Source organism: Populus nigra, chromosome 1 (genome assembly GCF_951802175.1).
Source record: "Populus nigra chromosome 1, ddPopNigr1.1, whole genome shotgun sequence".
Classification (NCBI taxonomy): domain Eukaryota; kingdom Viridiplantae; phylum Streptophyta; class Magnoliopsida; order Malpighiales; family Salicaceae; genus Populus; species Populus nigra.
In genome coordinates, this window is record NC_084852.1 from 17,957,336 (window position 1) to 17,983,247 (window position 25,912).

General features: G+C 33.0%; 3 protein-coding genes across 3 annotated transcripts; 1 reads left to right on the plus strand and 2 right to left on the minus strand.

Annotated features, from left to right (window-relative positions):
- The first annotated feature begins 4,489 nt into the window (after positions 1-4,489).
- LOC133700599 (receptor like protein kinase S.2-like) lies at positions 4,490-7,330 on the plus strand. Its single transcript, XM_062124174.1, has one exon. The coding sequence runs from the start codon at positions 4,630-4,632 to the stop codon at positions 7,132-7,134; it is 2,505 nt and encodes an 834-aa protein (XP_061980158.1). The 5' UTR covers positions 4,490-4,629; the 3' UTR covers positions 7,135-7,330.
- Positions 7,331-7,407: 77 nt separating this feature from the next.
- Positions 7,408-9,948, minus strand: LOC133700615 (probable calcium-binding protein CML22). Its single transcript, XM_062124194.1, has 6 exons — positions 9,810-9,948; positions 9,430-9,544; positions 8,401-8,640; positions 8,117-8,319; positions 7,838-8,012; positions 7,408-7,735 (listed from the first exon to the last, which is right to left on the minus strand). The coding sequence occupies exons 2-6, from the start codon at positions 9,443-9,445 to the stop codon at positions 7,620-7,622; spliced, it is 750 nt and encodes a 249-aa protein (XP_061980178.1). The 5' UTR covers positions 9,446-9,544; positions 9,810-9,948; the 3' UTR covers positions 7,408-7,619.
- Positions 9,949-10,367: 419 nt separating this feature from the next.
- Positions 10,368-15,148, minus strand: LOC133700606 (protein PHR1-LIKE 3-like). The gene is made up of 6 exons (XM_062124184.1): positions 14,714-15,148; positions 12,207-12,283; positions 12,053-12,107; positions 11,614-11,701; positions 11,459-11,528; positions 10,368-10,996 (listed from the first exon to the last, which is right to left on the minus strand). The coding sequence occupies exons 1-6, from the start codon at positions 14,898-14,900 to the stop codon at positions 10,550-10,552; spliced, it is 924 nt and encodes a 307-aa protein (XP_061980168.1). The 5' UTR covers positions 14,901-15,148; the 3' UTR covers positions 10,368-10,549.
- Between the last annotated feature and the right edge of the window lie 10,764 nt (positions 15,149-25,912).

Consider the following 25,912-nt stretch of genomic DNA (forward strand, 5'->3'; position numbering starts at 1 on the left):
AGCTTCGGTTCGTCAGTGATATATCTTTCAACTTGATGTTAAAAATACCTTCTTGATGGAGATCTTTAAGAACAAGTTTATACGGCGTCCCCTCCTAGTGTTTCACATGACTCTAAGTATATTTGTAAGCTCAAGAAAGTGTTATATGGTCTCAAACAAGCACCTCGTGCTTGATTTGAAAAGTTCTCTATTGTGATCTCGTCTCTTTGATTTGTTTCTAATAATCATGATTCTGCTTTTTTTATTAAATGCATTAATGCAGGCCGTATCATTATGTTTTTATATGTTGATAACATAATTATTATTGGTGATTACATTGATGGTATTTTAGTTTTGAAGAAAAAGTTGGCTAAACAATTTGAAATGAAAGATTTTGGTTATCTTTGATATTTCCTAGGTATTGAGGTAGCTTACTCACCCAAAGATTACATTCTTTCTCAGTCAAAATATGTTGTAAATATTCTTAAACGGGCTAGACTTACTGATAACAAGATTATAGATACTCCTATTAAGGTTAACGCAAAGTATTTTACTTTTGATGGCTTACCTTTAATAGATCTTACTTTATACCTTACTATTATTGGGAGCTTGGTATATCTCATTATTACTCGTCCAAATATTGTATATGTTGTTCATATTGTTAGTTAGTTTATTACTTCTCTTACTACCCGTTCACTAGGCAACTATTCTCCATATTTTGCGATATCTTCGTGGTATAGTCTTTCAGAGTCTTTTACTTTCATCCACCTCTTTCTTAGAGCTACGTGCATACTCTAATGCTGATCATGATAGTGATCTCATAAATCGCAAGTCTATTACTAGTTTCTGTATTTTGTAGATGATTCTCTTATTCTCTCTTATTTATTGAAAGAGCAAGAAACAATCTATTGTTTCTCAATCTTCAACTGAAGTAGAATATCACGCTATGACATCTACTGCCAAAGAGATTATTTGGTTATGTTGGTTACTTGTGTATGTGGAAGTTTTCATTTCTCATCCTACTCCTATGTATTGTGACAACTAGAGTTCTATTCAGATTGCTCACAACTTAGTTTTTCATGAACAAACTAAGCACATTAAGATCGATTATCATCTTACTCGTCATCATCTCAAGCATGATACCATTACTTTACCTTTTGTTTCTTCTTCTTTGCAGATTACAGATTCCTTTATCAAGTTGCATTCCATTTCCCGTTTTTATTTTCTAGTTCCAAACTCTCGATACTTATAGCTGCAGCATCGTGAATTTAAGGGGAGATGTTAAGAAATATATTTATTTTGTTTTATTTATTAAGGGTAAAATAGTTTTTTTAATTTAGTCTATATATAATCTTTTTTGTATTTAAGTTAAAACATGAACTTCAAAATAAAGTGTTCTATGAAACCCTAGCCACCTCCTCTCTTATGTTCATATTTCTCTTTGTTTGATTTGGACTGTTTAACATTTCTATTCCTTTCAATGGTTTTAAATATTTAAAAAAACCTTTAAAATTCAAGTATTTTTTTAATTAACGTGGGTGTCCGGGTTAGCTTGCACGTACCTCGACTAATCCCACGGGCTCTGAAGTTAACGACCATGTATGCCTCCAATGACTCTGAGATTTGTGGGACTCAAACTGATAATCTATAAAAAGCAAATCCAGAGCCTGACCAGTTAAATTACACCCCTCAGGGTTAAAAAATTCAAGCTTCTTGATTACAGGCAAACATGTCCACTATGTATCCCCATTGTTTCCATTTCTTCTGCTATAAGATAATAATAAAACATTACCTTAAAAGACTGTCCTGTAATATATATATATATATATATATATATATATATATATATATATATATATATATATATATATATATATATATAAAGTTGATGTGATTTTTGTTTGGTTCAGGTTCTTTTTTCCCTCCCTTGATTTAAACCTCTTCCTCTTTCCCTCGTTTTCTTCCTCATCAAACCCCAAAATAGCACCATAAATGAAAAGTTACAAAATTCAAATAACATCCCAGTGAGCTTCAATGGCTACAGCTAACAGATTTTGGCTCAACTTGAGACACGTCATAGCAAAGCACAAGTACGTACCCCACATTAAAAAATATGCCACTAAGTTCCAAGCCAAAAAGGGACCCTATATATATATATATATGAAAAAAAAACAAAAACAAAATGGTTGGCAACCTACGTTACATCACCAGACTCGATCAAACAGGCGGTGCACGTACGAATAAATAACCTTATCCTAAGATTCATTGTATGCCAGCAATCCCTTACTTAGGTCTTCGCTGCCATGCAATCCTAATTTTGATTAAAAGGGTCCCAAAGTCTTAATACCATGACTGTGTCAATGACTCTTGGCACAAACCTACGAGCACTAATTGCGCCTTTGGTCGTGTTCAGGTGATTTCAATCTTTCGAGTTTTTAGTAGCTAGGCGGTGTTAATTTAGTAAGATCAAAAAAATAAAATTGGTTAAATATCTAAGAATTAATATTACCCTCCAAGTAAGCAATATTATTTCGTTTTTATCTCCATATCTTCTTTTTTTATATAAAAAAATACATCTCAAATTAGTTTTTAATTGTTTCTCATTAACCATTACTAATAATTTAGTTGTTTTCTCTTTTTACTAACATTTAACCCTTTAATTTATGGATACACCAAACATCTTTAAAACCAACTTTTATTAATCTTTATAGTAATTGTTCTTGTAATGACTACCTTTGTAACGATTCATCTCCTGTTCTTTAACCTTGTACCAAGCCCACCACCGTGTCTGAAAGGGATTTATTTTTCCAAAATTTCAAGTGTAAAGACTAAAGAATCTTATAATTAAATTGATATTGGATTAGACTTTTTCTTTGTCAATTTGTATGATTACGAGTACTTTGATTATTCACTTTTTTGTGAATCGTCCGTCATTATTATACGACCAAGGAACATGTTCAAAAAAGTTTGTCCCATCTCAAAATATATGCTTTACTTGCCGTGTGCTCATCTCAGAAATTGCAAGGATACAAATTCAATCTAATCACAGCATGAATATGTCCGTCATACAAGTTTCTTTCATTAGGGTTTTTTGTTCTAGGAAAGAATTTACAAATAAATGTGTTTGATTATTTAAGATGAGAAAAATAAATGCAAGGATATGTTTGTGATATTAATCAATATTCAAATTTACTCTCTCTTTTTTTTTTTATTTGAATGTGATCTTACGAAATTAATTTGCTTGGACCCCTCTGGATGTCCTGTTACATCCTCTCTCTGTCTGATTTTCATGATTTTTTTCTAGAGACATCCACAGCTTTATGTTTGTCTTAGCCATTGTATGCATATGAACACATACCTCTAACCTAACAGAATTAATTGCACTTCCATAACTATATATGTCGTATTAAGTGCAGCCCACTCACCTACTTCATTTAAGACTCCCATTTCAAAAGATTTAGAGGGAAAAGGCAAGCAAAAGAAATTTCGAATACTCCATTTTAACACATTTTTAATCACGATGATTTGATTTTTTAAAAGGAAATGACTTTCGTTCCTTGTTTTGTTGATTTGATTTCATAAAAGATAAGATTCTGAACATTTGCTGCTTTTTTGGATGGACTTGAATTGTTTTTAGAAAACTTTCAAGTTTTTGTCCTTACTATTTAGTCTTTATTGTTGTCTTTATGTTTGTTTTATTGACTTAATTGTCTATTTATAAATAGATAAGATATAATTTACCTTAAATATCATTTATCTAAATGATATTTTAAAAAAATTAATATGAAAACTTCTTAAAATACTCTTAATTAAAAGTATATTAAAGTAAAAATTATAAAATGTATTCGAACTGGGTTTTTTAATTTAGTTTTGACTCAAACCCAATAAATTTAATTTAAATTTAAACCTCGATAAATTTAATTTATTTGGTCATAGAGAACTTGTATCATAAACCAAACTTGTTAAGATTTTAATGTCTATACCTGTTAAACTCGTAATCCAAGTTTGCATCAGGTCAATCTCTAGATCAAATTTAATAAATATGTTCTTAACAGTAATGTTATTCTTTATCATTTTCTAGCAAAATTTATTTATAAAAAAAATATCAATTACAAGTTAAAATCCATATATTTAATGTGAACAGGACAATTATACAAGAATAGCATTACTCCATTTTTAAATATTTTTGCAGTCTGAACATGTTTTTTTTTTTTAATGTGAGCTATAAATAGGCTTAGTTACAAGTCAGGGTTACGGGGGGGATTTGATCTAAGCAAGCAAGATAAGAATTTCAACCATCAAGACCGTGTGTTCTTCGAAGGTGTCGTTTATGACCAGCATACCCTCGTTTTGAACACCAAAGAATTTTATTTATGCTCTAGAAACTATAGACTATAAAAGCGAAGATTAAATACTTTAGAATCTTCTTTTTGGCAAGACAAGGATAAGACAAGGATGGGTTCTTTTCAAGCCGGCTGATGGCATAAAATTCAACCATAAGGCAACCCAACCGTGTTGACTTTAAAGCACAGGCTCGAAGAAAGGCATTAAGTGTTCACATAATGTACACATGAGCAAGCCAAAGTCTCGTTCATTTACTTTGCCACCTTCTTTCCATGCCCATCTGGTCCATTTCCAGGCACCTAAACCATGCAACTCAACCGCCTTTGCATCATTTTACCTGCTGATTTGGAGGAAATCAAGCCATTTGAGGACCCCAAAATCCCACAACCCATGCAAGATGGTGTCAGAAAGGACCGGCACCGCGGCTGTGGGAGCCAAATACTTCATTTCCTAGGTGATTCACTACGCCGGTTACAGGACTCGAAATGGATTGGTTGTTTTCTGCATGATAAACCAAGTAAACAGCAGCCGCAGCCTGGTCTGTTTTATGACCTTGAGGGAATCCAACTATCTGAGAAGGTTGGTGGCGCTAATCCAAGGATATTCAGCTATGCTGAGCTTTATATAGGGTCTAAAGGGTTTTGTGAAGATGAGGTTCTTGGTAGTGGAGGTTATGGAAAGGTTTATAGAGCAGTTTTACCAAGTGATGGTACTGTTGTTGCTGTTAAATGCTTGGCTGAGAGAGGAGAGCAGTTTGAGAAGACTTTTGCAGCTGAGTTGGTTGCGGTGGCTCATCTTCGACATAGGAATCTTGTCAGGCTAAGAGGTTGGTGTGTTCATGAAGAACAGTTGTTATTGGTTTATGACTACATGCCTAACCGCAGCCTGGACAGGGTGCTGTTTAGAAGGCCTGAAAACCTGAAATCAGCACCTCTTTCCTGGGAACGAAGAAGGAAGATAGTTGGTGGCTTGGCAGCAGCATTACATTATCTCCATGAAAACTTGGAGACACAGATCATTCACCGGGATGTGAAGACGAGCAATGTAATGCTTGACTCGCATTATAATGCCCGGCTTGGTGACTTTGGCTTGGCAAGGTGGTTAGAACATGAACTTGAGTACCAAATCAGGACGCCTTCAATGAAGAATCACCAGTTTCACCTGACTGAATCGACCAAAATAGGTGGCACCATCGGTTATTTGCCACCTGAGAGCTTCCAGAAACGAAGCGTTGCTACTGCGAAATCTGATGTTTTCAGCTTTGGAATTGTTGTGTTAGAGGTGGTATCTGGGAGGCGGGCAGTGGATCTGGCATATCCTGATGATCAGATCGTTTTGCTCGACTGGATAAGGGGGCTATCTGGTGAAGGGAAGCTTCTGCAAGCAGGGGACAATAGGCTTCCAGATGGATCTTTCGGGCTTTCTGATGTGGAACGCTTGATTCATCTGGGGCTTCTATGCACACTCCACAACCCGCAGCTTCGGCCTAACATGAAATGGGTTGTGGAAGCACTTTCTGGCAACATTTTGGGCAAATTGCCACCTCTTCCATCGTTTCAGTCACATCCTAGATACATAGCTATATCCTCTGCAAGCAACACTAGCATAAGCAAAAACAACACCACCACGACCACCACCGTTCCGAGTTCTGACATGACAATCTCGTTCACTTCATCAGCCTATGTCACAGCTATGGAAGAAACTATATATGAAACTGCAGAATTTGAGAATATTAATAAACTGAGCTCTTCTAAGTCGAACAACAGAAGTCACCGGCAAAATGCTCTCTTTATGGTGGAAACTCCCAGGGAAATATCCTACAAGGAAATCATTTCTGCTACAAACAATTTCTCCGACTCACAAAGAGTAGCAGAGGTGGACTTCGGAACTGCCTACTATGGAATCCTTGAAGACGGCCATCAAGTCTTGGTGAAGAGGCTTGGCATGACCCAGTGTCCCGCAATACGCGTTCGATTTTCAACTGAACTCCTAAACTTAGGCAGGCTCCGCCACCGCAACCTAATTCAACTCCGTGGATGGTGCACAGAACTAGGGGAGATGCTTGTCGTCTATGATTATTCAGCAAGTCGCCACATGAGTCACCTTCTTTTCCATCATGACAATAGAATTGGCCACTCTATTCTGCTTTGGCGCCACAGATATAACATTATCAAGTCTCTTGCATCTGCAGTTCTTTATCTTCATGAGGAGTGGGATGAGCAAGTTATCCACAGGAATATTACTAACTCTTCTATAATTCTTGATCCAGACATGAATCCAAGACTTGGTAACTTTGCACTTGCCGAATTCTTGGCAAGAAATGATCATGCCCATAAAGCAGATGCTAAAGAAAATAATTCAGTCCGTGGAATTTTCGGTTACATGTCTCCAGAGTACATAGAACATGGTGAAGCAACCCCAATGGCTGATGTATATAGCTATGGTGTGGTGGTTCTGGAGGTGGTCAGTGGACAAATGGCAGTTGATTTCCGGAGGCCTGAGGTGCTATTGGTTCGTAGAGTTCATGAGTTTGAGGCACATAAGAGACCACTGGAGGATCTGGCTGATATAAGGTTGAACGGTGAATATGATCATGAAGAATTGATCAGAGTCGTCAAATTGGGAATTGCATGCACAAGGTCCAACGCAGAATTAAGGCCAACCATGAGGCAGATTGTAAGGATACTAGATGGCAATGATCAATGGTTCATGGAAAGAGGGCAAAATACGGAAAGTAGAGAAGAATGGAGACAAAAGAATGCTTGTTCTTTGTCAATGATTAGAAGAGTCCAAGCTCTAGGGATTCAATGAGAAATGCAAGTGACAACTAGATAGTGACTACAGGTTTCTGCGGCAACTTATAGTTCTTTGGTTATTTTCCTTCTTGCACCTTCTGTAGACTATCAATGTATATGCCTTGTTTTTCAATAGGCTACCAAGTTTTCACATATAAGTTTTCATTAGAATTTAGTGAAGCTTCAGTTATGCCTGTTAGCTTCTTGCCATATCCACTGCTATGCCCACTTTTTATACAGAGTTTTTCAGAACATAGTTTAAACAGGAGAGGACGACCAGAATCCATGGTAAGGAAGCGAAAGAAATAAACATTTGAATTATCATATGTTGATTCATAGAACATTTGAAACATTTACCGTCGAAAACTAACTATAAAATACTTTCACAATTGAACATGACGAAGGAGCAACAGCTCTGAATAATATACACTGGGAAGTCTGGGATGATTTATGCAGACACACAAATGCTTCAATCTGACCTCATATTGACAGTTATCCAGATCAAGTTCTTGCGCTCACAGGAATTTCTTCATCTTCATCAATCCCGATCCAGTTGATTAAAGAAAAGAGGAACTCCCTGAAACTGACCTTCCCATTCCTGTCCCAGTCCATTTCTTCTGCATGTATTAACAGGAACCACCAAGAGGATGGTTAAAGGATTTTAACAAAAGCAGTAGCAAAGTCAAAGTTAGAACTGTAGTGTGTAAAAGAGAGAGTACTGAATCTAGATCTAGTGATATGTGCCGGGGATTTCTCCCATGGAGAATCCTCATTCAATGCTTTGATCATGTCCTTCTTGTTCAGCTTGCCAGCTCCATTCTTATCCAGAAATAAGAATGCTTTAACTATTGTATCAAAAGTGGCCTCAAGCTCAGGTGAACCCATCTTTGACGTCTGAAACGAAACCCTTACATCATCAAATATGTTTGATCACAATAAGTAAACATCTTCACGTCAAAAGAGTTGAAAGAAGGTAAAGTTGAGTTTATCGTGGATACTCTCAGTGGAGAGGATGAATGCTCTACTAGGAGATAGATGAGACATAGAAGAACAATGAACTCATTGAATTGTATCCCCTCGCTTTGATCAATGTCGCAGGAGTGGAATAGATCCTCAACTTCCTCCTCTTTTAAATTGAGTTGCAGATTTTGTAAGCATTTTTTTAGTTCCTCCATGTCAATATTACCATTTGCATCTTCATCTATGAGAAAGATATAGAGTCAATGTGCAAGAACAATCCATTGTTTCTCCGTACCAGAAAACGAACCTTGTTTAAACTTACCATACTGTTCGAATACCCCTCTGATGTGTTTCAGTTCTTCTTTAAACTGGGGAAACCTCATGATTATACTATTCATTGATTTAAAATTCGTCTTCCCAGATGAACTTCTCTTGAGTTCAATCAGCTTCTTTTCAAGCTTTGCATCCAACCTCTTATATTTGTTTGGTGATCCGCAACGGCAAAACATCCCTCCTAGTTTGGATGTCAAGGACTTCAAAGAAGGGCAAGGTTGAGAAGTTCCTTAAAAACAAGACACGAGGAGGAATCAAAATGCAGGCTCAATAAAGGAAACGAGCCATAAGATTCGTATTATCTGCATGTTTCACAAAGGTCTTTTTACATTTTAAACACAATTTAATCTCTTCTTTCCCCTCTGTCTAACTCTATTGCTTCTCTGATGATGATGGATTTCTAGTTTTATCCAAAGAAGGGACCCCTAACTCCATGCTGAGAAATTGTTCAAGAAACATTGCAACTTTGAATAACCAAGGAAAAGGAAATGAATGAAAATGCTATAAAGAGAATTCCTTCCTTGAGTGTGATTCATTCCCATTCTTTTGAAGACCTAGATGTAGCTCATAAGTTAAAAGGATATCATAGTTCTAATATATGGAATTGTACTGCCTGCTTTCTCAGTCTAGCAAAGCTTGTTCTGGTATATCATCAATGGATCAATTAACTGTAATGAAACACACTATAATGAAAGAAATTCTGGAGTCTAGGTCACATGGCATGAAAGTGATAGCATCACAACAGTTGTATCATTTTTAAAAAAAAAAGATGGAATTATTATTGACAGACTAATAAAGAGCAATTATAGATTATCAGTGCCAGAGGAGGTGGGAAAACCAGAAGCAAGATAAAACAGTAGCATGCTAGGACCTGGAAAGCAGATAATATACTGACAGTAAAATTAATCTCTGTGGGTTAAATTTAGTTGGATTTCTGCTGGATCCCTGAGTTCAACAAAAAATATAAGCAATGAAAAAGAAAGGGAAGCACAGAAAGAAAGTAAGAGATAAGATTTACCAAGTGAATCTTTCATTGCTGCAAGAAGAGAAAGGAGGCAGCTGGTTGCTCCAAGAGAGTAAAGGAGGAGTCACGAGGTGCAATATGGTAAAGGAGACAAGGACTATTTGATTTCCTAGAAAGCAAAAGAGGGCACAAAAAAAGTAAAGAATAAGCAACATGAGGTTCTTTAAGTGGACATGCCATCATGGCTATGACAACAAATGCAGAACCAGAAAATTCTAAACTCATCACTCTCTCTCCTTCTCTTGAATATTCAAATACAATAAAGCTAAGAAAGAATAAAGCTTTTGCTTGGACATGAGTCTAGTCATCATTCCAATGTTCACGTTGTTGAGGCTACCCTATCTGGTTACCATAGAAATAAGTCACCGACTTACAAGGGCAGGAATCCAGGCTGACGTTCCAATTTTCCATCACCTTCTTTGGGAACAAAAGATCAAAGACATGATTATATTATGAAAAATCTATATGTTTGTGGACCATGATTTTTGCAGAAGTAAAAAAATTAACTCAAATTCCTAGGTACAAGAATGTTGGATTAAATCCACCCATGAAAAAACAAAAACAAAAGAAAATGAGAGACGAAAAAAGAAAGAAAGCAAGAAAGAAAAGACAAGGCACCCCATCATTTGTGGATTCGTTGCTAAGCAGACAAGGAAAATGATCCTTTCCATACAACCAATTATCCCTTGATCTTTTCAGCATTCATCAACTGTTGTAAGATGCTAAGTATTAACTATGGAGCCCAAAAAAGTATATTTTCTAGAATTTGGACAGTAAACTCTGCAGCCAATTTTCTCATCCACACCAGTTAGCCATGGTCAAGGACAGAAGTGGAAGACTGGAAATAATTCCACCTCAATTCAACTCCATGCATTGCAGCTTTTCAATGCCATCTATAAAAGCAAGCTGAATAGATGAATAACACGCCACTCTTTTTGCAGAAAGGGAGAGAGTTCCAACTTATATATAAAAAAAAAGATATCTAATCAAAAGATCTGAGAATATACAGGCCACTGACGATAAGTTGATTACGATGTGACATTTAGATCAGCTAGACAACTAAAAAAAATGAAACAAAGAAGTTTCTGTTTCTAGGATGGAATTTCCCTGCTAATCATACAATATTGTTCATTGTCCATTCAACTTCTTGCTGCATGTTGCCATCGAAGGGCAATGAATCTCCATTACCAAACACAGGCCTTGATCTTTTCTTCGTGGAAGCAACCTGTGCACCCACACCTATTGGAGAAACTGGGCTCCCAGTTGAAGTCAGGCAGCTTTCGACAGAGCAATCGCCAACACGAGCAGGCACATTGGAAGCATGTTTGTTCTCTAAAGCAGCAGCAAGTTCAGATATGGAAGGCATTTTCATGGTATCAAGTGGGGCAATTCCTGCACGTTCATTGGAAACCTTGATTGCTAATTCAGAAAGCTCTTCTCTAGCAGCTTCAAGTCCTGCAGTCGCAACAGCCTGATCATTCAGAGCTTTACAAGCTTTCTCAAGTATTGACTGTAAGTATTTCCCCTGTGCTTCAATCCGAAGTTGGAGACGACGTTGTACCTGCTTACTGTAAAACCCTTAGAAAGAGCTCAAAATCATAGCCAAGATAGCAAGCTACATGGATTAAAGACAATTTTCCAAAAGGAAACAAAGGAGATTTTTTAGGTAAAAGTTCCAATTATTTTAGCTTGTAATAAGCCATTAGTAGAAGCTTTTTTTCCAGTAATCCCTTGAATGGAGAAATGGTATCACGAATCTCGCTCACCATGAGCCCATGGTGGGGCAGGCTCACTTCATATTTTCTACGTCAAATGAGAAGTTAGCATTTCCATGCTTTAAATTGGAGGCGATTAAATAGTGAAAAGCTTCTACAACTGAGGCTTTAACTTGTCTCATGCATAATTGAATACTGGGGGGTAACTAATAGCAACATAGATGTATCGTATTCTAGCTTCTATGTTATCTTAGAAGTCCAAAAGCCACATTTTCTGAACCAAGTTAAACACATGAATGAAAACTAACCTCTAACTGCTCATGCAATCTTCGTTGGACTTCCATCTGCACTCTCAAAGCCTCAGTAACCTGGTAACCACTGTTTGAAAGATAAAAGGCAGAAAATATGGGAACACAAGGAGAGGTGGAACAAGTTTGACATAACAAGGGTAGAGAAAGCATACTCATTAAGATCCTGTGCAATCATTCTTGATGATGCCGAAGTTGATGAACCAGTATCCTGACTTTCTGCAACTGATGCTGCAATCCCAACTGCACATCATTCCTTAAATCAGCAAGTTTTCAAGTACAACAAATTTTCACCAGAAGGGGTTCTGCTATGGCACCCAAGGTATGCACCCACCACCCCTCCCTCCATTTTTGGGGTCTTGCATGACAAATTAGGTAAAAATAGGTGTGGTTATTTACAATTGACACTAGATAAAAATTTGCATCCAGACATTTGCCAGCATGGTGATTGCACAGAAAAATACAAAATAGAGGAGCATGCAGAGGAGAGGGAAGTTATTTGAAGAATAATCTTATGCCTCTGGTAAGCACTTTAATTGAAAAGAGGAAAGAAAATAACTTGTAAAAACCGTTCTAATGATACAAGGCCAATACCATCCTTGGAGTTATCAGTTGATTCCTTGCAGGACTGCTTTCCCAGCCGGTATTTCTGCAAGTAGAAATGTCAACTAGAGGAATGAGCATGAAATCATAGAAAGCTAATACCTTGAAGATCAAAAAGAATAAAGAGACAGTGGTATCAGCAAACCTGCAGGTGAGATTTCAAGTGATAAAGGGTGAGGCCTTTTACCCCCATTGTTCTCATAATTGTCTTTGGTGTTGCTTCTGCAATTCATTTAAGAAAACAAAACAGAAAACTTTGATAAGAAAATCAGCATGATTGTGTGCCTAAGAAATGAAGAATAGTAAAGAGTTCATGATGTCATGTAGCACATAGAGGTTGCCTCCTAAATGTTTCCACAAAAGTAAGATGTCAACGAGCTCCACTTTGTTCATTTACAAATCAGTTAGATGGCTGCCGACATAATGAGGGACTTCAAATGTCACAATACTACCATGACCCATTAAAGATTAAGGGAAAAAAAAGGTTAAACGTTTCAGCACTGGTCTCATTGTGCCTTTATGAAAATGGTTTATTACACAGCGGTTGGTGTTTCTAGCTTACTAGAAGTTGGTACTTCTAATACATTCTAGAGGTAGCAGCTGCACAAATGGCAGGTTGGAAACAAAAAAAAAATCACCATAGCAGGCTGGTCAAGGTCAATTTGTTTTGCTGGCAGTATGGTGATGGAGATGCTTGGGGCAGTGTATACATGGCTGCAGCTGCCACAAACAGTGGACACTTTAATATAAAACATCCAGCACCCCCCTAATAACCCCCCCCCTCCCAAAAAAAAAAAAAAAAAAAAACACGCACAACCATTTAATGAGAAAAACCTTAAGATGAGGGAAAAAAATATTTATCTATGTCAAAATATAAAGAATATCCTGAAAATAAGTTAATTTGAACATGATTTCCATTGCGCCATTTTTTCCCAAATGGAAAACAATATATTATGAAAACATTTTCTGAGTTGGAAAAATATTATAAATTTTAAGAAATGAACATGTTTTCTGATTTTCTATTAGAGAAGAAAAACTGGAAAAAGAGAAGAAAACTGAAAATGAAAAAGGAAATTTGTTGTGTTACCCAACAAGGCCTTATCTTTTCTTTGGCCCTTGTTCTGTAAAAAGAAAATATAGCTTTACCACAGACAATTTCCATATCAGTTTCCTTAGTTCGGTAATGAAGACTGGCAGCTGGTTAGGAGTTAAAATGGAAAACAGGCTGGGTCAATTACTATACAGCACAACATTCCACTTCTTGTTTTTTTCTTTCTTTTTTTGGAGAAAAAACATTTTTTACTTCTTAAATCAAGCAACTACAGTGAAAGATATAATAAAATTGCCACCTCACCCTAGCTAACCACAAGAAGTTTGTTGTCTTAGCAGATCCACTCACAAACTATCCTGGTTTCAAAGATTATTCTGAATAGCACTATCCAAGTTTTCCAGAGACAAAGTGGAGTTATGTCTGAAGTGTCCAGCCTAGTACGTAGATCAATTATATTGCATGGTCAAAACTCCGAGACAAGCAAACTCAACATTTGCATTTAGAAAGGAATAAAATAATTAAATCCCGTGGTGATTTAAGCTTTTTAGAGATAAAAAAAAAAACATAAAGAGCTTGTATCATAGCTGCTTTGACTAGTGTTATAGACAATAAAAGCTTGGTAATTGTGAGTAAAAATCTCCATTCAAAAGTAGAACCACAAATGTTTACAAATTTAATACTCCCAAATAACAGAATATTCTTTCCTAGTCAAGGACAAAGTGCTATAGTTCATCTCATTTGTCCTTTTGGTTGTATTTTCTACTTGGTGAACTATGCTATAAACATTTGGTGCACAATAACCAGGGAATTAACACAAACATTGAAAGAATAAAAGCACATAAGATCAAGGCAGCTTAGACAGCAAATCAATCAAAAACAACTAAACTACGAAAGAGAAGTCCGTCCTCTCATGCTATCATTATGATTATCTTCCTAAAAGAAAATCATATTAAAAAAATTGACTGGCAGGCCATCTCAAGTTTCTTAACCAACATGCTCATTGAAAACACTTTACCTAACTACTACAGCAATAATAATCGCCAATTGCCAATTCTGCCAAAATAAACACATAAAATTATTTGCAAACAACAAAAAACCAGAATAAACCCTCCATTAAATAATAGGAAAAAAGGGACCTCCTTTAATCTCTCGAATCCATTATCAACAAAAGTGGTTAATCACATCCAGAATCACCACATCAATTAACAATCACATGAAATTCAAAAAAGAAATAATTACAAAACTGAGTGAACAACATTTCAGGCATCAAAATTAACCAGACTGAAGATCAAAGTCCACATTTCTTTCAAAGAAACAGAAAAGAAAAGAAGAAATTTCCACTAACTAAATAAACCCAAAAACACATTTTCAAGAACAGACCATAATTAAAACAAACATTCTTCATAGAAAGAACCACAAAATAACCAACATATTTACAATATCTTAACATTTTCTAGCCAGTAAGAATAGAAACTTTAAGGCAATAAAACCACATTCAAGAAAAAACAAAGGCACGCGCAGAAAAGCTAAAACAGCCCATTGATTAAAAAAAAAACAAACACAAAGATAACAAAAACAAAGTAGCGCGAGCTAGTTCTTACTGTCAGGTCCACCCAGTTGGGCAACAGCATCAACAAATCTCTCATGTAACTCTGCAGTCCAGCGGAGCCTTGGTTTTGGATCCGAAGTGAGAACCAAGCACGCATCCCCAGGTAGATTAGTCCCATCTAATGCCGCTTGAAAGTCCCCGTGTCCATCCAAAGGCAGTGAGTGTATTGCAGAGTACATTCTTGAATACCCTTTAAATATTTTCCCAGGAAAGTGACAGAAAATGCTGAAATGGTGCCCAAAATCCGATTTTTGGGTTCCTAGGTCGGGGCTTTGGAGCCCCGAGTTTGAGGTCAGAGAAAGGAGCCTGTGTATGCCTGTGTTGATATTTGAGAGAGAGAGAGAGAGAGAGAGAGAGAGTTTGCTAGTTGGTGTCTTATGAGAGAAGAGAGAGGGGGGCGAAAGGTGTTTTTAGGACAGCGACGTGTACATTGTGTTTTTCTGTGTGTGAATTTTGTCTAGTTTATAACTTTATATTTTTGCTATATTAATTATATATATATATAAAAAAAAATCGGTCAGCTTTCGTTGGATGGAGATTCTTGGAAACATCTTATTAAATTCGAACTAGCGGGTACCTATCGACTCGAGAATTAATCTAAATGGGATTTTATAATAAATACTAAATAGAGGGTTTGCCTTGTATGATTTGATAAAAAAAAATTTATTGTCAACTAAACAGAAATCTTTTGATTTTTTTAAAATAAATATTTTTTTTATTTTTTAAAATTTATTTTTAATTTCATCCTATAAAAACTATTTTTAAAAAATAATTTTATTAATATGAATATCAAAACAATCTAACCACAACGTCAGTCAGCCCCTTAAATTTAAATATGAAAGTTAAAACTGATCAAGTTATTTATCATCCTAACTAATATCTTCATCTTCTAATAATATTTTTTATTATTATTATTATTAATATGAATATTCAAATCAATTTACATATATTTTTACTAATTCTCTAATAATGTTTTTTTAATTTGCTTTCCTGCTGGTTTGATGTGTATATTTTATCTTCGTTTATTTGGGGGTTGTGTAAAGAATTTTTTTTTTTTTTTTTTTTTTTTTTTTTGTGTGTGTGATATGGAGGGGTGAAGTGTACTTTGTGTATGTGATGGCAAAAAAGAGGGAACATCCTGTTACGTTCAACTCTAGTCTGGCCGGCACATGGTGCTGTTGTGTATTTGTTTCTCATGTCTAGTCTTAAGCATCATCTATTATTTAAAAAAAAAAACACCCTCAATTTAGTAACCACTTAATCTAAAACTTTATCTATATGAGTTAGGTTTTATTTTAAAATAATTTATTAATTAATTTTAATTAAATTTAGAACAATATGGTTGACTTGACCGACATGAATAAAACTTTAGCTTTGAGAGTTTTTATTTTATTTTTATCATATTTTATTTAAAAAAAAACAAAACGATGTGCATTTTTGTGGTTGGCAACCATGATCTCGAGGGGTTAACTTTTTTTAGTTTTTTTTTTAATTTCAATTATTAGCCATGCATTAAAATAATATTAAGTGAATAACAACATCAGTTATTTTTAGACCTCAGCACACAAACTTTTATCTAAAATGTAACTCTAGTTCTTGATCACAAGAAAGGGGGGCATAGAAGTATAATATAAATTTGATTTTTTATATAAAGACATATAAAAATAGTTTTATATTTAGATAACGGCCCAGTCATTGAAGTTAATTGATTTTCTAGCTCAAAATACACAGTTCAATCCTGATGATGATGAAGTTGAATCTTTATTCTCCCTTAATAATGAAATTACTCTTGACACCATAGCTGTTGTTACCTATGAAAACTCTGATGATGAGATCTATGAACTTTACCAAGCCCAACCTAATATTTCTCTTTCACATCCAATACACTTAGCCCCTCTTACCCTTCTTATTAATATCAAGATAAAATAAAAATAATAATTTAAAATAAAAAATATATATATTTTTAATATTTTAGAACACACAAACAAAGATCGTGAAACCTAATTTATGGGCGCCCGAGAATGATGTGTCCATCAGGCAGTGCGTTGAGAGGAGTGGATAAGGAAGGGGCAAAGGCAGCCCTAGGAGGACAACAAAATAAGGTGGTCCATTTTTGGACCCTACCCATATAAGAAGCAGTGGTGGTTGCCATTCAATTATTACTATTACTTTGAAGCTAAAAAAATCATGCGAGTGTATAGCAGCAGGACAAGCTGACAATGAAGTTTCAGACAAAAAAAAAAGTCATCTACCTTTCTAGTTATGGTCATAGCACGCAGCTGTGGTGTTGCTTCTACTTGTTGGAAAGAACCCGTTTCTTTACTTTCTTTCTGCTTTAAATGCACACAGCCTGCTGCAGGGCTTACAGGGACATTACAACAGCACTACTTCACTTGTCATCGTTGTTGCTTTTATTAGTATAAATGGGGAAATTAGCATATAATAAAATACATACAAATAGCGAAATGACATAGAAATTAAAAAAAAAAAATAGACAATTTTAGAATGTCATCACTTAGAATGCGACATTTAATTAAAGTTATTGTTCAAAATTACTAGAATTTGACTAAATGTCACGATATCTATTATAATTTTATCATAGTTCTCCCGTGACATTTTCTTTTATCTGTCTCTATCCAAGCCCTTCCCTTCAACTCACGGCGAGCAACTCCTCACCACCAACAACACAAAAACTCCCATCCTCCAGCTGACAGCCAACAACTCCTCCCCTCTTGACCGTGGTCGATGGTAATAGCCACCATGTACGACAATAACAGAACCAACTCCACATTCAACCAAACCTGATCTGGCCAACCAGCTCCACCATGCACGAACAAAGAGCAGTCATCACCTGTGACAGGCTCTTGTCTTTAATGTCAGGCAAGGAAATAGTTGCTGCTAATGTATGGCAGCATTATAGGCCTGTGAAACTGTTGTCCATCTAAGAAAAACCTAGGATTTTTTTTTGTAACTGCATGTCTTTAATACAATTTTTTTAAAAAAAAAAAAACTAAAAGTATCAATGTTTTTGTGTCTAGAAACATTGTGAATTCAGACAGGATATTAATTATTTTATCCTTTACTATACTTAACTATTTTGTCATGCCCTGCACGTGTTTACGCGTCATTATCCCCTATACAATTTTAAAGGCATGTGGGGAGTATTCTAATGACCAAAAACTATCGATTGCCATCTCATCCGACAAGTAAAATGGTAGCGCAGCTATTAAAGTGGTGTGTTTGACCGGGCTAGCGGTGGTTTGACAATGATGAATTTTTTCCTCATTTTTTTTTTCTTTTTTGTACCTTGGTATTAATGTCGAGTATTTAATAATTCAGTTGTGTTCTCCAGTTTGTATTTATTTTAAATTTGATCTTTATTTTTTTAATTTTTATTTGTTTTGATTTTTAATTCTTCTTGAAGTTTTGTTTTTCGAATTCATCCCTCATCATTTAATTTCATTTAATTTTTTTATCTAATCTAGTCCTTATTCTTTTTATTACTATTTTTCAATCTTTTGCATTTATTTATTTATTTTGTCCTTTAGAATTTTATTTTATTTTATTTTGTTTCTAATTTTAGTCCTTATTTTTTTATTGCTTTTTTTTTCTATCCTTATCTTCATTTATTTTGTTTTTCAATTTAATCTCTAAATAGTTTATTTCAATTATTTCTTGTGCAAGATCTAGTCCTCATTGTTTTCATTTTATTTTTTAATTTTAATATTTTATGATTGAGATTTTTGATACGATCCAGGCAAGGTCAAATTCGGATTTTGATGTAAAATGTACAACTATCCAATTTTACGACAACAGTCATAATTCACAATCCGACCATTGAATCTAACTGAAATTTTGCATGGAGTCTCTGACATGTGCTCTTACCTTGGGTTAAAATTTCAGGTCAATCGGAGTTCGGGAAGGTATCGAAATACAAGTTAACAGAGGCTGTATGAATTTTATTATTTATTTCATTTTGACTTGTGGACTTCCTATTTGACTAAGATTCTTTTCCTAAAAGGATATGACAACTTATTTTAGAAACCTTCTAGATCTACAAAGATCTTTAATAGGCTGCAACATAATTTTCAAGTGTGGCAAGAATTCATAAATGTTTCAGAATCCTTTTCTTATAAGGATTCCTTATTCATCCTAGCTACAACAAGGAAAGAAGACTTCAAAATTAATTCTACATTTAGATCAGATTTCCTAGTCTATTTGGGACTTCTTAATGGTGACAAATATGATTTTTATCATATTTAGGATAATACTTTTTGGATTATTTTTATTTTTATTATTTTCTTCTTAGTATTTGGGTTATTGTTACTTATTTGAGTCAAGTGTAAATAGGCCTCATATAAGTCCACCTAATAGGGGTCCATTAGAGTTTATTTAAGTATAGAATTAGTATAAATTAATGCATAACCAGACATGTAAGTTAGACAATTCAGATTAATAAAACTTTTTATTTGCCGCACTTTATGTGTGTGTTGGTGAGATAATCTCCCTTTCATGGTTCTCTAAAGAACTGAAAACGACTTATCAAAGAACAACTAGTTTCGTGGCATCATCCTTATACTTCTCGTTCATGAATCAATATTCGTTGGGTGGGGGTTTTCCGTTTCCAATAGTGTTGATGCCTAGGTATAAGTTATCTTTGTGTCACACTCTTATCAAACCTGATTTACTTGGGTTTCCGGGAATTGGTGTCTTTGCGTGTGGGTCGCGTGACCACGTGATCACAAGGTTCATATCCGTTTTGCTTTGTAATTTCTTTGTGTTTGCCTTTTACAGGGTAATCTTAGTCATATGACCCGGTCCACCAATTTCAATGATTAACCTAGTTTAAATTTGGTCTTTTTTAAAATTCTTTTTAATTTTTTTTTAATTTTCATCATTTGACATTGACTTATTGGGCCTTAAACTTCGTGATTTTTTCTACTTGTTTTATAAGGTTGTCCTTGTCTCATATATCAAATCATAAGTTAGTTGAGTTAACCTGGTCTAACTCGGTTTTTTTTTAAATTGATTTTTTTTAATTTTATCATTTGTCATTGAATTATTGACCATTGTGATTTTTTCTACTTTCATTTAGGTGGGGTTATCCCTGATGCGGGGTGGCTAAGATAACACGTGTTGACTTTTTTTTTTAGTTTTTTTATTTAACCTTTATCTTTTTTTCAGGGTTTTTTTTTTAAAAAAATAGTCTTAAAATTCCAATCTCATATTTCATTTGACGAGTTTGTAAAGTTAACCTGACGTGACTCGAGTCTTTTTCTTTGATGTATCTTTTTTTAATTGATTTTTTTTTACTTTCATCTTTTGACATTTAGTTATTGGGTCTTAAGCTTTGTGATATTTTTTGTTTTTTGGTTTTTTTACAGGGTTGTTCTTATCTCATATCTCGAGTCACGTGTTGATCAAGTTAACCTGAATTGACTTTATCATTATCTAGACATCTTTATTTATTTTATAAAAAAATTAACCCGGCTTATGGCATAACACGGGTCACCTCTCTAGTTATCACTAGAGTTTAAATGGGTGTGTGTCACCTTTTATGGATCTCTATGTATGTATGTATGTGTTTTGAAAAGTCTGAAACCTGAGCTTTGATGGGATCTTTTTATTGTTACATCCATTATAATACTCTCGAAGAATTCATGGTCTGGACAACTATTATTTTTCACAACATGTCGCGCTTCTAAAATACAACATGTTAAGCTATTATGTTTTTGAAATGCGATAACTATCTTGTTGCATTTGAAAATAGTGACATTCAGTAAATGTCGTATTTTAAAAGTGTGACAAAACAACTAATATCCTGGTGATGATCCTTGAGAAATGCCTTGGATTTTCTTATAAAGTTGAAAAGCCTAGGATTTCATGTTACTGAAAAAGTTGAATCAATGCCATAGTTAAATGAAACCAAGCAAAAGAAAAGAGATTTTTTTACCTGAATTGTTTCATAAACTAAGCTAATATGGTGTCCTGGTGATGATCCCTGAGAAATGCCTCTGATTTTCTTTTTCTTGTTCCAGATAATATTGCGGGTTCAAGTTTAATATAAAGACATATGTAGCAATTTCCCTATATATTATGCATAAATTGTTTAAAACTATTAAGAAATACATTAATCTATGGTTTAATAATGAAAAAAAAATAACTCCAAGTATTCATAACTTTATCAAGTTGTATAACAACAAAATTTCTAAATTTGAAGAAAAAAAAGTTGTCATTGATGTAAGAAAAAAGAGTGAAAAGCTTATTGCAAAAAAAAGTAAATGGTAAATGAAGGTCATTGAATCTAATTATATTTGATTTTCTACAACTTGAAATTGAACACAACATTTATGCTTGTTCTCCAAACAAAATGATAATTGATACTTGTATTTTATTTAAATCACTTAGAAAATAATCATGCTATATAGTCTTGTATGTTTTGTGCATGTATCAATTAATCCCAAATTTAGCTGAATAATCATTTAAAATCTTAACCTTGGTATGTAGGGAAAGTGTATAGTCAAAGAATTGTCAATGAGAAGTGATATGTTTATCAACACTAACATTAAGGATACATTGAAATTTCCATTATAATGTAAAAAAAAAAAATACTCAAGTGTCCAAGTGTATCACATGTCATAGTTGCTTATTGAATTACCCTTTAACTTAATTATATTATATGTATCCATCAAAATAATCAAGGATTAAGCTCAAAGATAAAGAATCATAGTTTAGTCAATAATCCAACTACTAAGTATGCTTAATAATCAATTTTAGACCAGAACTATGTTTTTAGCATTGTTATTAAACTCAACTCAACTTGATAGATCTGTTAGGACTCGGCTAACCCACTTCTGGCTTAGGATAGATCTAAGAAACAATCACTATATAATTGACCCAGTCAACTTGGTCAAAACCCAGTGTCTTTAAAAAATAAAAATTAAAACGACATCATTTTAAAGTGTCAAATCATCGTTCTAGAATTCTTAAAGGGCATCTCAACCTTTTTATATATTTTTGTATTGTAGAATTACTTGGATACCCTTAAAAAAAACTTATATAACCGAATTTATTAAATTATGGTTCACTTGTTTTTTTTCTTTTTTTATTGATTTTTTTTTGCTTTTGACCTTCAATATTTAGTTCATTATAATTAAGCTTCTTAATTTATTTCGATATAGATTTCATGGTTGTTTCACAATCTCATACCTCACATCACGAGTTTTGTAAGGTAACTATGGTTAGTATGAGTCAATCAAATGTGCTACCATCTCAATATTTTTCCTAAAAAAAATGTCATCCAATCTACTATCATTTAAGTATTTAAAAGTGTTTTGGCTAGTATAAATTCAAAATTTTGATTTCCTAATATTTTTACATTTTTTTTAAGGTTGAAAAAAAAGATCTGACCTGCGTCATAACAAGGAAAAAAAACATTAGTTAAGCTATATTATTGGATTAGTATGGAGGATATATATAGACCACTCACACTTGAGAAAGATATTTATTTTTTTTATTAACACAATATGTTGGGTTAGTTTATAAACTAAACTTGGTGTCTGCGCTTCGTCGCGAGGCCAAATTAATTTTTTTCATAAAAAATAATGTTCAGCTACTACAAGTATGTTTTAATAAAGGAAAACAAATATCTGACTCAGGTCATAGACCCATATAGGTTGAATAAGCTAGTTTTAATTCAATTAAAAAAAATAGTAGATGGATCAAATTCAAAAAGAAAAGTGATTAGGATAACTTGAGGAATTTGTTTTTCAAAAGAAGACAAATGATGTACCTCAATTCACAAACTATTAAACATGGAAGAACAAAATGAGGCAAGAAAATAACATAAAAAACTAGTTCTGGTTAACCTGAGTTAGCATGATAATCATGTAACCCTGGTAATCAACGTTAAGTCAACCCAGGATATTCCGCCACACTCACAAACTAGATAATGATACTGGGATAACCCGATAAAAAAAAATAAAGAGAATGATAAAGCTTTTTTTTAAAAAAAAATCATGTTAACTTTTTAAATCCATGACCCTGATCATTAGACCTGAAGTATCATATTTGAAAAAACTATGAAATCCAATTCCCAATCAATCAAATATTGAAAGATAAAATTGAAAAAAGTATTTGAATTATATAAAAGGATTTAAAAATTAACAATTAAAAAAATAAGGATCAAAATTCAAATACAAAAAAAAAATTATATTTGATGGAATGGTGAAATTGAAAGGGAAAATTAATTTAGCAAAAGGACCAAAAGAATGAAAATCAAAATTGATATAAAGAATAAAAACAAATTCAATATTGAAGTGTGAGATTGAAAAGAATCATAACTTTTCCAAAAGGGCCAAGGAAAAAAAAAGAAATCAAAACAATGAGGACCATATTTGAAAATATAATGCCATCAATTTGGATTGAAGGATGAAATTAGAAATAAAGAAAATTTTTACAAAAGAGTTAAGGATAAAAATTAGAATTCAAAAGAATAAAGATGAAATTGAAAAACATAATATTTGTAAATTTGGATAGAATGATGAAATCGAAAACAAATAAAACTTCTACAAAAAAGTGAAGAACATAAATTAGAAATCAAAAGAATAAAAATTGAAGTTAAAATATTAAACAAAAAAGGTCAAGCTGTAATTTTCTAAGGAAAAGAGAAAAAAAAAGCTCGCCGACGATAAAATAAACCATCAAAGCCAACACGCATTGCTCTAAATGGAAAAGAACATGGTGACTCTTCTAATGACATGACGAAAGGGCATTTTTGAACACTAGGAGGCGTTGTACGTACCATTCAAATTACGCTAGTGCCTCCCACACGCCTCTCGATACAGTACATGTGCGCCCAAGTATTTTTAGCCAAATATGGAATTGCTTTAAGCTGATTTGGTAATTATAAAAATATTATTGTGAAAAGCCAAAAAACCCTTTAACTCTATTTTTTAAATTTTTTATTTTAAAAGTATTTTCAACGTTTCACCATATGTTTTAGTTGTTTATTTTTTTTTATATTCAAAGAAATATCAAACTACCTCTCAATTGACATATTGACATTATAATAACGAAAAAATCATCGTTAAAATATAAAAATTCTCCTTGATGCTAGGTTTATTTTTTTTTTTGCTTTCAAGAGTATTTTAGTTGTTTTATTTTACAATTAAGATGAGAAAATATTTATTTATCCCTATTTTATTTAATAATAACAAATGAATTATAAAAAAAATATTTCAATGCCCTTAAAAATAAAACCAGTGTTAAATTTTATGGGTAAAAAATAAAAAAACGCCACTTGTTTCACCAAACAATATTTTTGAGGATGTAACTATACTGTTTTTCAAAGGAATTTCAGCTTCTTTTAATGGAGCACATGAATTTCTTTGCTACTAACTCTGATCAAAATACTAGTTTTGAAAGCCTCCATGTCTAGATCAGCATCTAATTAAATCAGAATAATTTATTCTTTCGAAGTTTGGAAAAGATCTTGTTGAGGTTATATGTTCCAAAGAAAGATAGAAGGTGTTCAAATCATAAGCACACATGATAAAATATTAGCCATATGATTCATCAAGATGAGATCATATATTAGGATTCCCGAGAAAATCAGATTACTAGGAAATTATTAGGAAGGTGTTTTATTTATTTTATTTATTTTTATTTTCCCTTGATCTTTGTGATATAATCTAGTTCCAGAAGGTCATGATTTATTTTATTATTATTATTTTTGGCACTGGTCGGAGTCCAGGAACAACACAGTTGCTTCGTTGATTGCACTCACAGTCTAGGGAACAACATGACTATTCAAATAATTATTTTTACTTGTTGTAATTATTTTTTAAAATATTTTTTTATATTAAAATATATTAAAATAATTTTTTTATTTTAAAAAATTATTTTCAAAATCATCACATCAAAAAATTTAAAATATAAAAAAAATTAAATTTTTTAAAAACACGATTTTCACCAATTCCCAAACAATATAACTAGCATTCTAAATATGATTCTTCAATACTTGTAAAAAAAATTAAATTATATATATATATATATATATATATATATATATATATATATTGTGTGTTGATTAATGAAAAGACTCCAAAAATCTATTCTCATTTTAAAAGATAATAATTGTTGTGTATTATCTTTTCATTTAGTAGGGAAATCTCTAATATTTGAATTGAATTTAATTTAAAAGTTTTAATGAAATTTTATATTTGTAATGTTAAAAATTAAATTTCAAATAGAATTCAATTTCTAAGAATGATCCAAAAATAAATTAAAGACAAACTCCTCTCATTTACAATACTATAAATGATAAATTAATATTAACACTAACTTTTCTAAAATATTTATCTTTTTTTTTAAGAAATCTTTGAAAGAATAAGATGACTATGATGAAAGTAATATATAAAAAAAAATTAATTGAATTCTATATATTTCAAACATATAAATTCATTTTTTTATTAATTGAATGAACACTATAATTATATTAAATTAAACTAGAGAATTAGTTCTACACAACTTATGAAAAATTTAATAGGTGACAATTGTCTTCTAACAATGTACTTCCCTTTTATCACACTCATGTTATGCACTTGCAAATATCATGCTACATTATTTAATATATTTTTTTCTTTGATTTTAATAATAAAAATATCTTCTAATCAGTATTCTTAAATCAAATCCTAACCAAGCCACCCGCAGATAACTTAATATATTCACAATAATTCTTCAATCAATGACGAAATTGACAAGAATTTCGTTAGATAAATGTTTTTCTACTGCAAGATTGATTTATTTTTATATTGAATCAAGATATGCATTTTTCAAATAAAAAAACATTAACTAATAAAGTGTTGGTATAATAATTAAGATACGGTTATATTCCTGTAAAGATAAGAATATAGTTTTGATTCTCAAAAAACATACTTATTAGAAAGGACAGCCACAAATTCTAAACAGGACTCTCATCCTTTAACAAACTATGAGAATACTTGAATAAGAAAAAATAAAATAAAAAAAACATTAAAGTCGGTGGCATGAACCTCCTAAAGCAGGTTTATATAAAACACGTATAACAACCTTAATTTGGGTCCCAAATTTCCTACTTCGAGACCATAGAAAAGGTCTCCATATTTGGTGTTGTTCTTCAATTCTATTTTACATGTTTTCAGTAAAGAGT

Coding starts and splice junctions, on each gene's coding strand:
- LOC133700606 (XM_062124184.1), bottom strand. CDS start 14,900: ATGTACTCTGCAATACACTCACTGCCTTTGGATGGACACGGGGACTTT. Junction 11,702..12,052: donor AACTGATAACTCCAAGGATG/GTATTGGCCTTG, acceptor AATGATGTGCAG/TTGGGATTGCAGCATCAGTT. Junction 10,997..11,458: donor GATTGCATGAGCAGTTAGAG/GTTAGTTTTCAT, acceptor TACAGTAAGCAG/GTACAACGTCGTCTCCAACT.
- LOC133700615 (XM_062124194.1), bottom strand. Junction 8,320..8,400: donor AGGGGTATTCGAACAGTATG/GTAAGTTTAAAC, acceptor TCTTTCTCATAG/ATGAAGATGCAAATGGTAAT. Junction 8,013..8,116: donor ATTCATCCTCTCCACTGAGA/GTATCCACGATA, acceptor GTTTCGTTTCAG/ACGTCAAAGATGGGTTCACC.
- LOC133700599 (XM_062124174.1), top strand. CDS start 4,630: ATGCAACTCAACCGCCTTTGCATCATTTTACCTGCTGATTTGGAGGAA.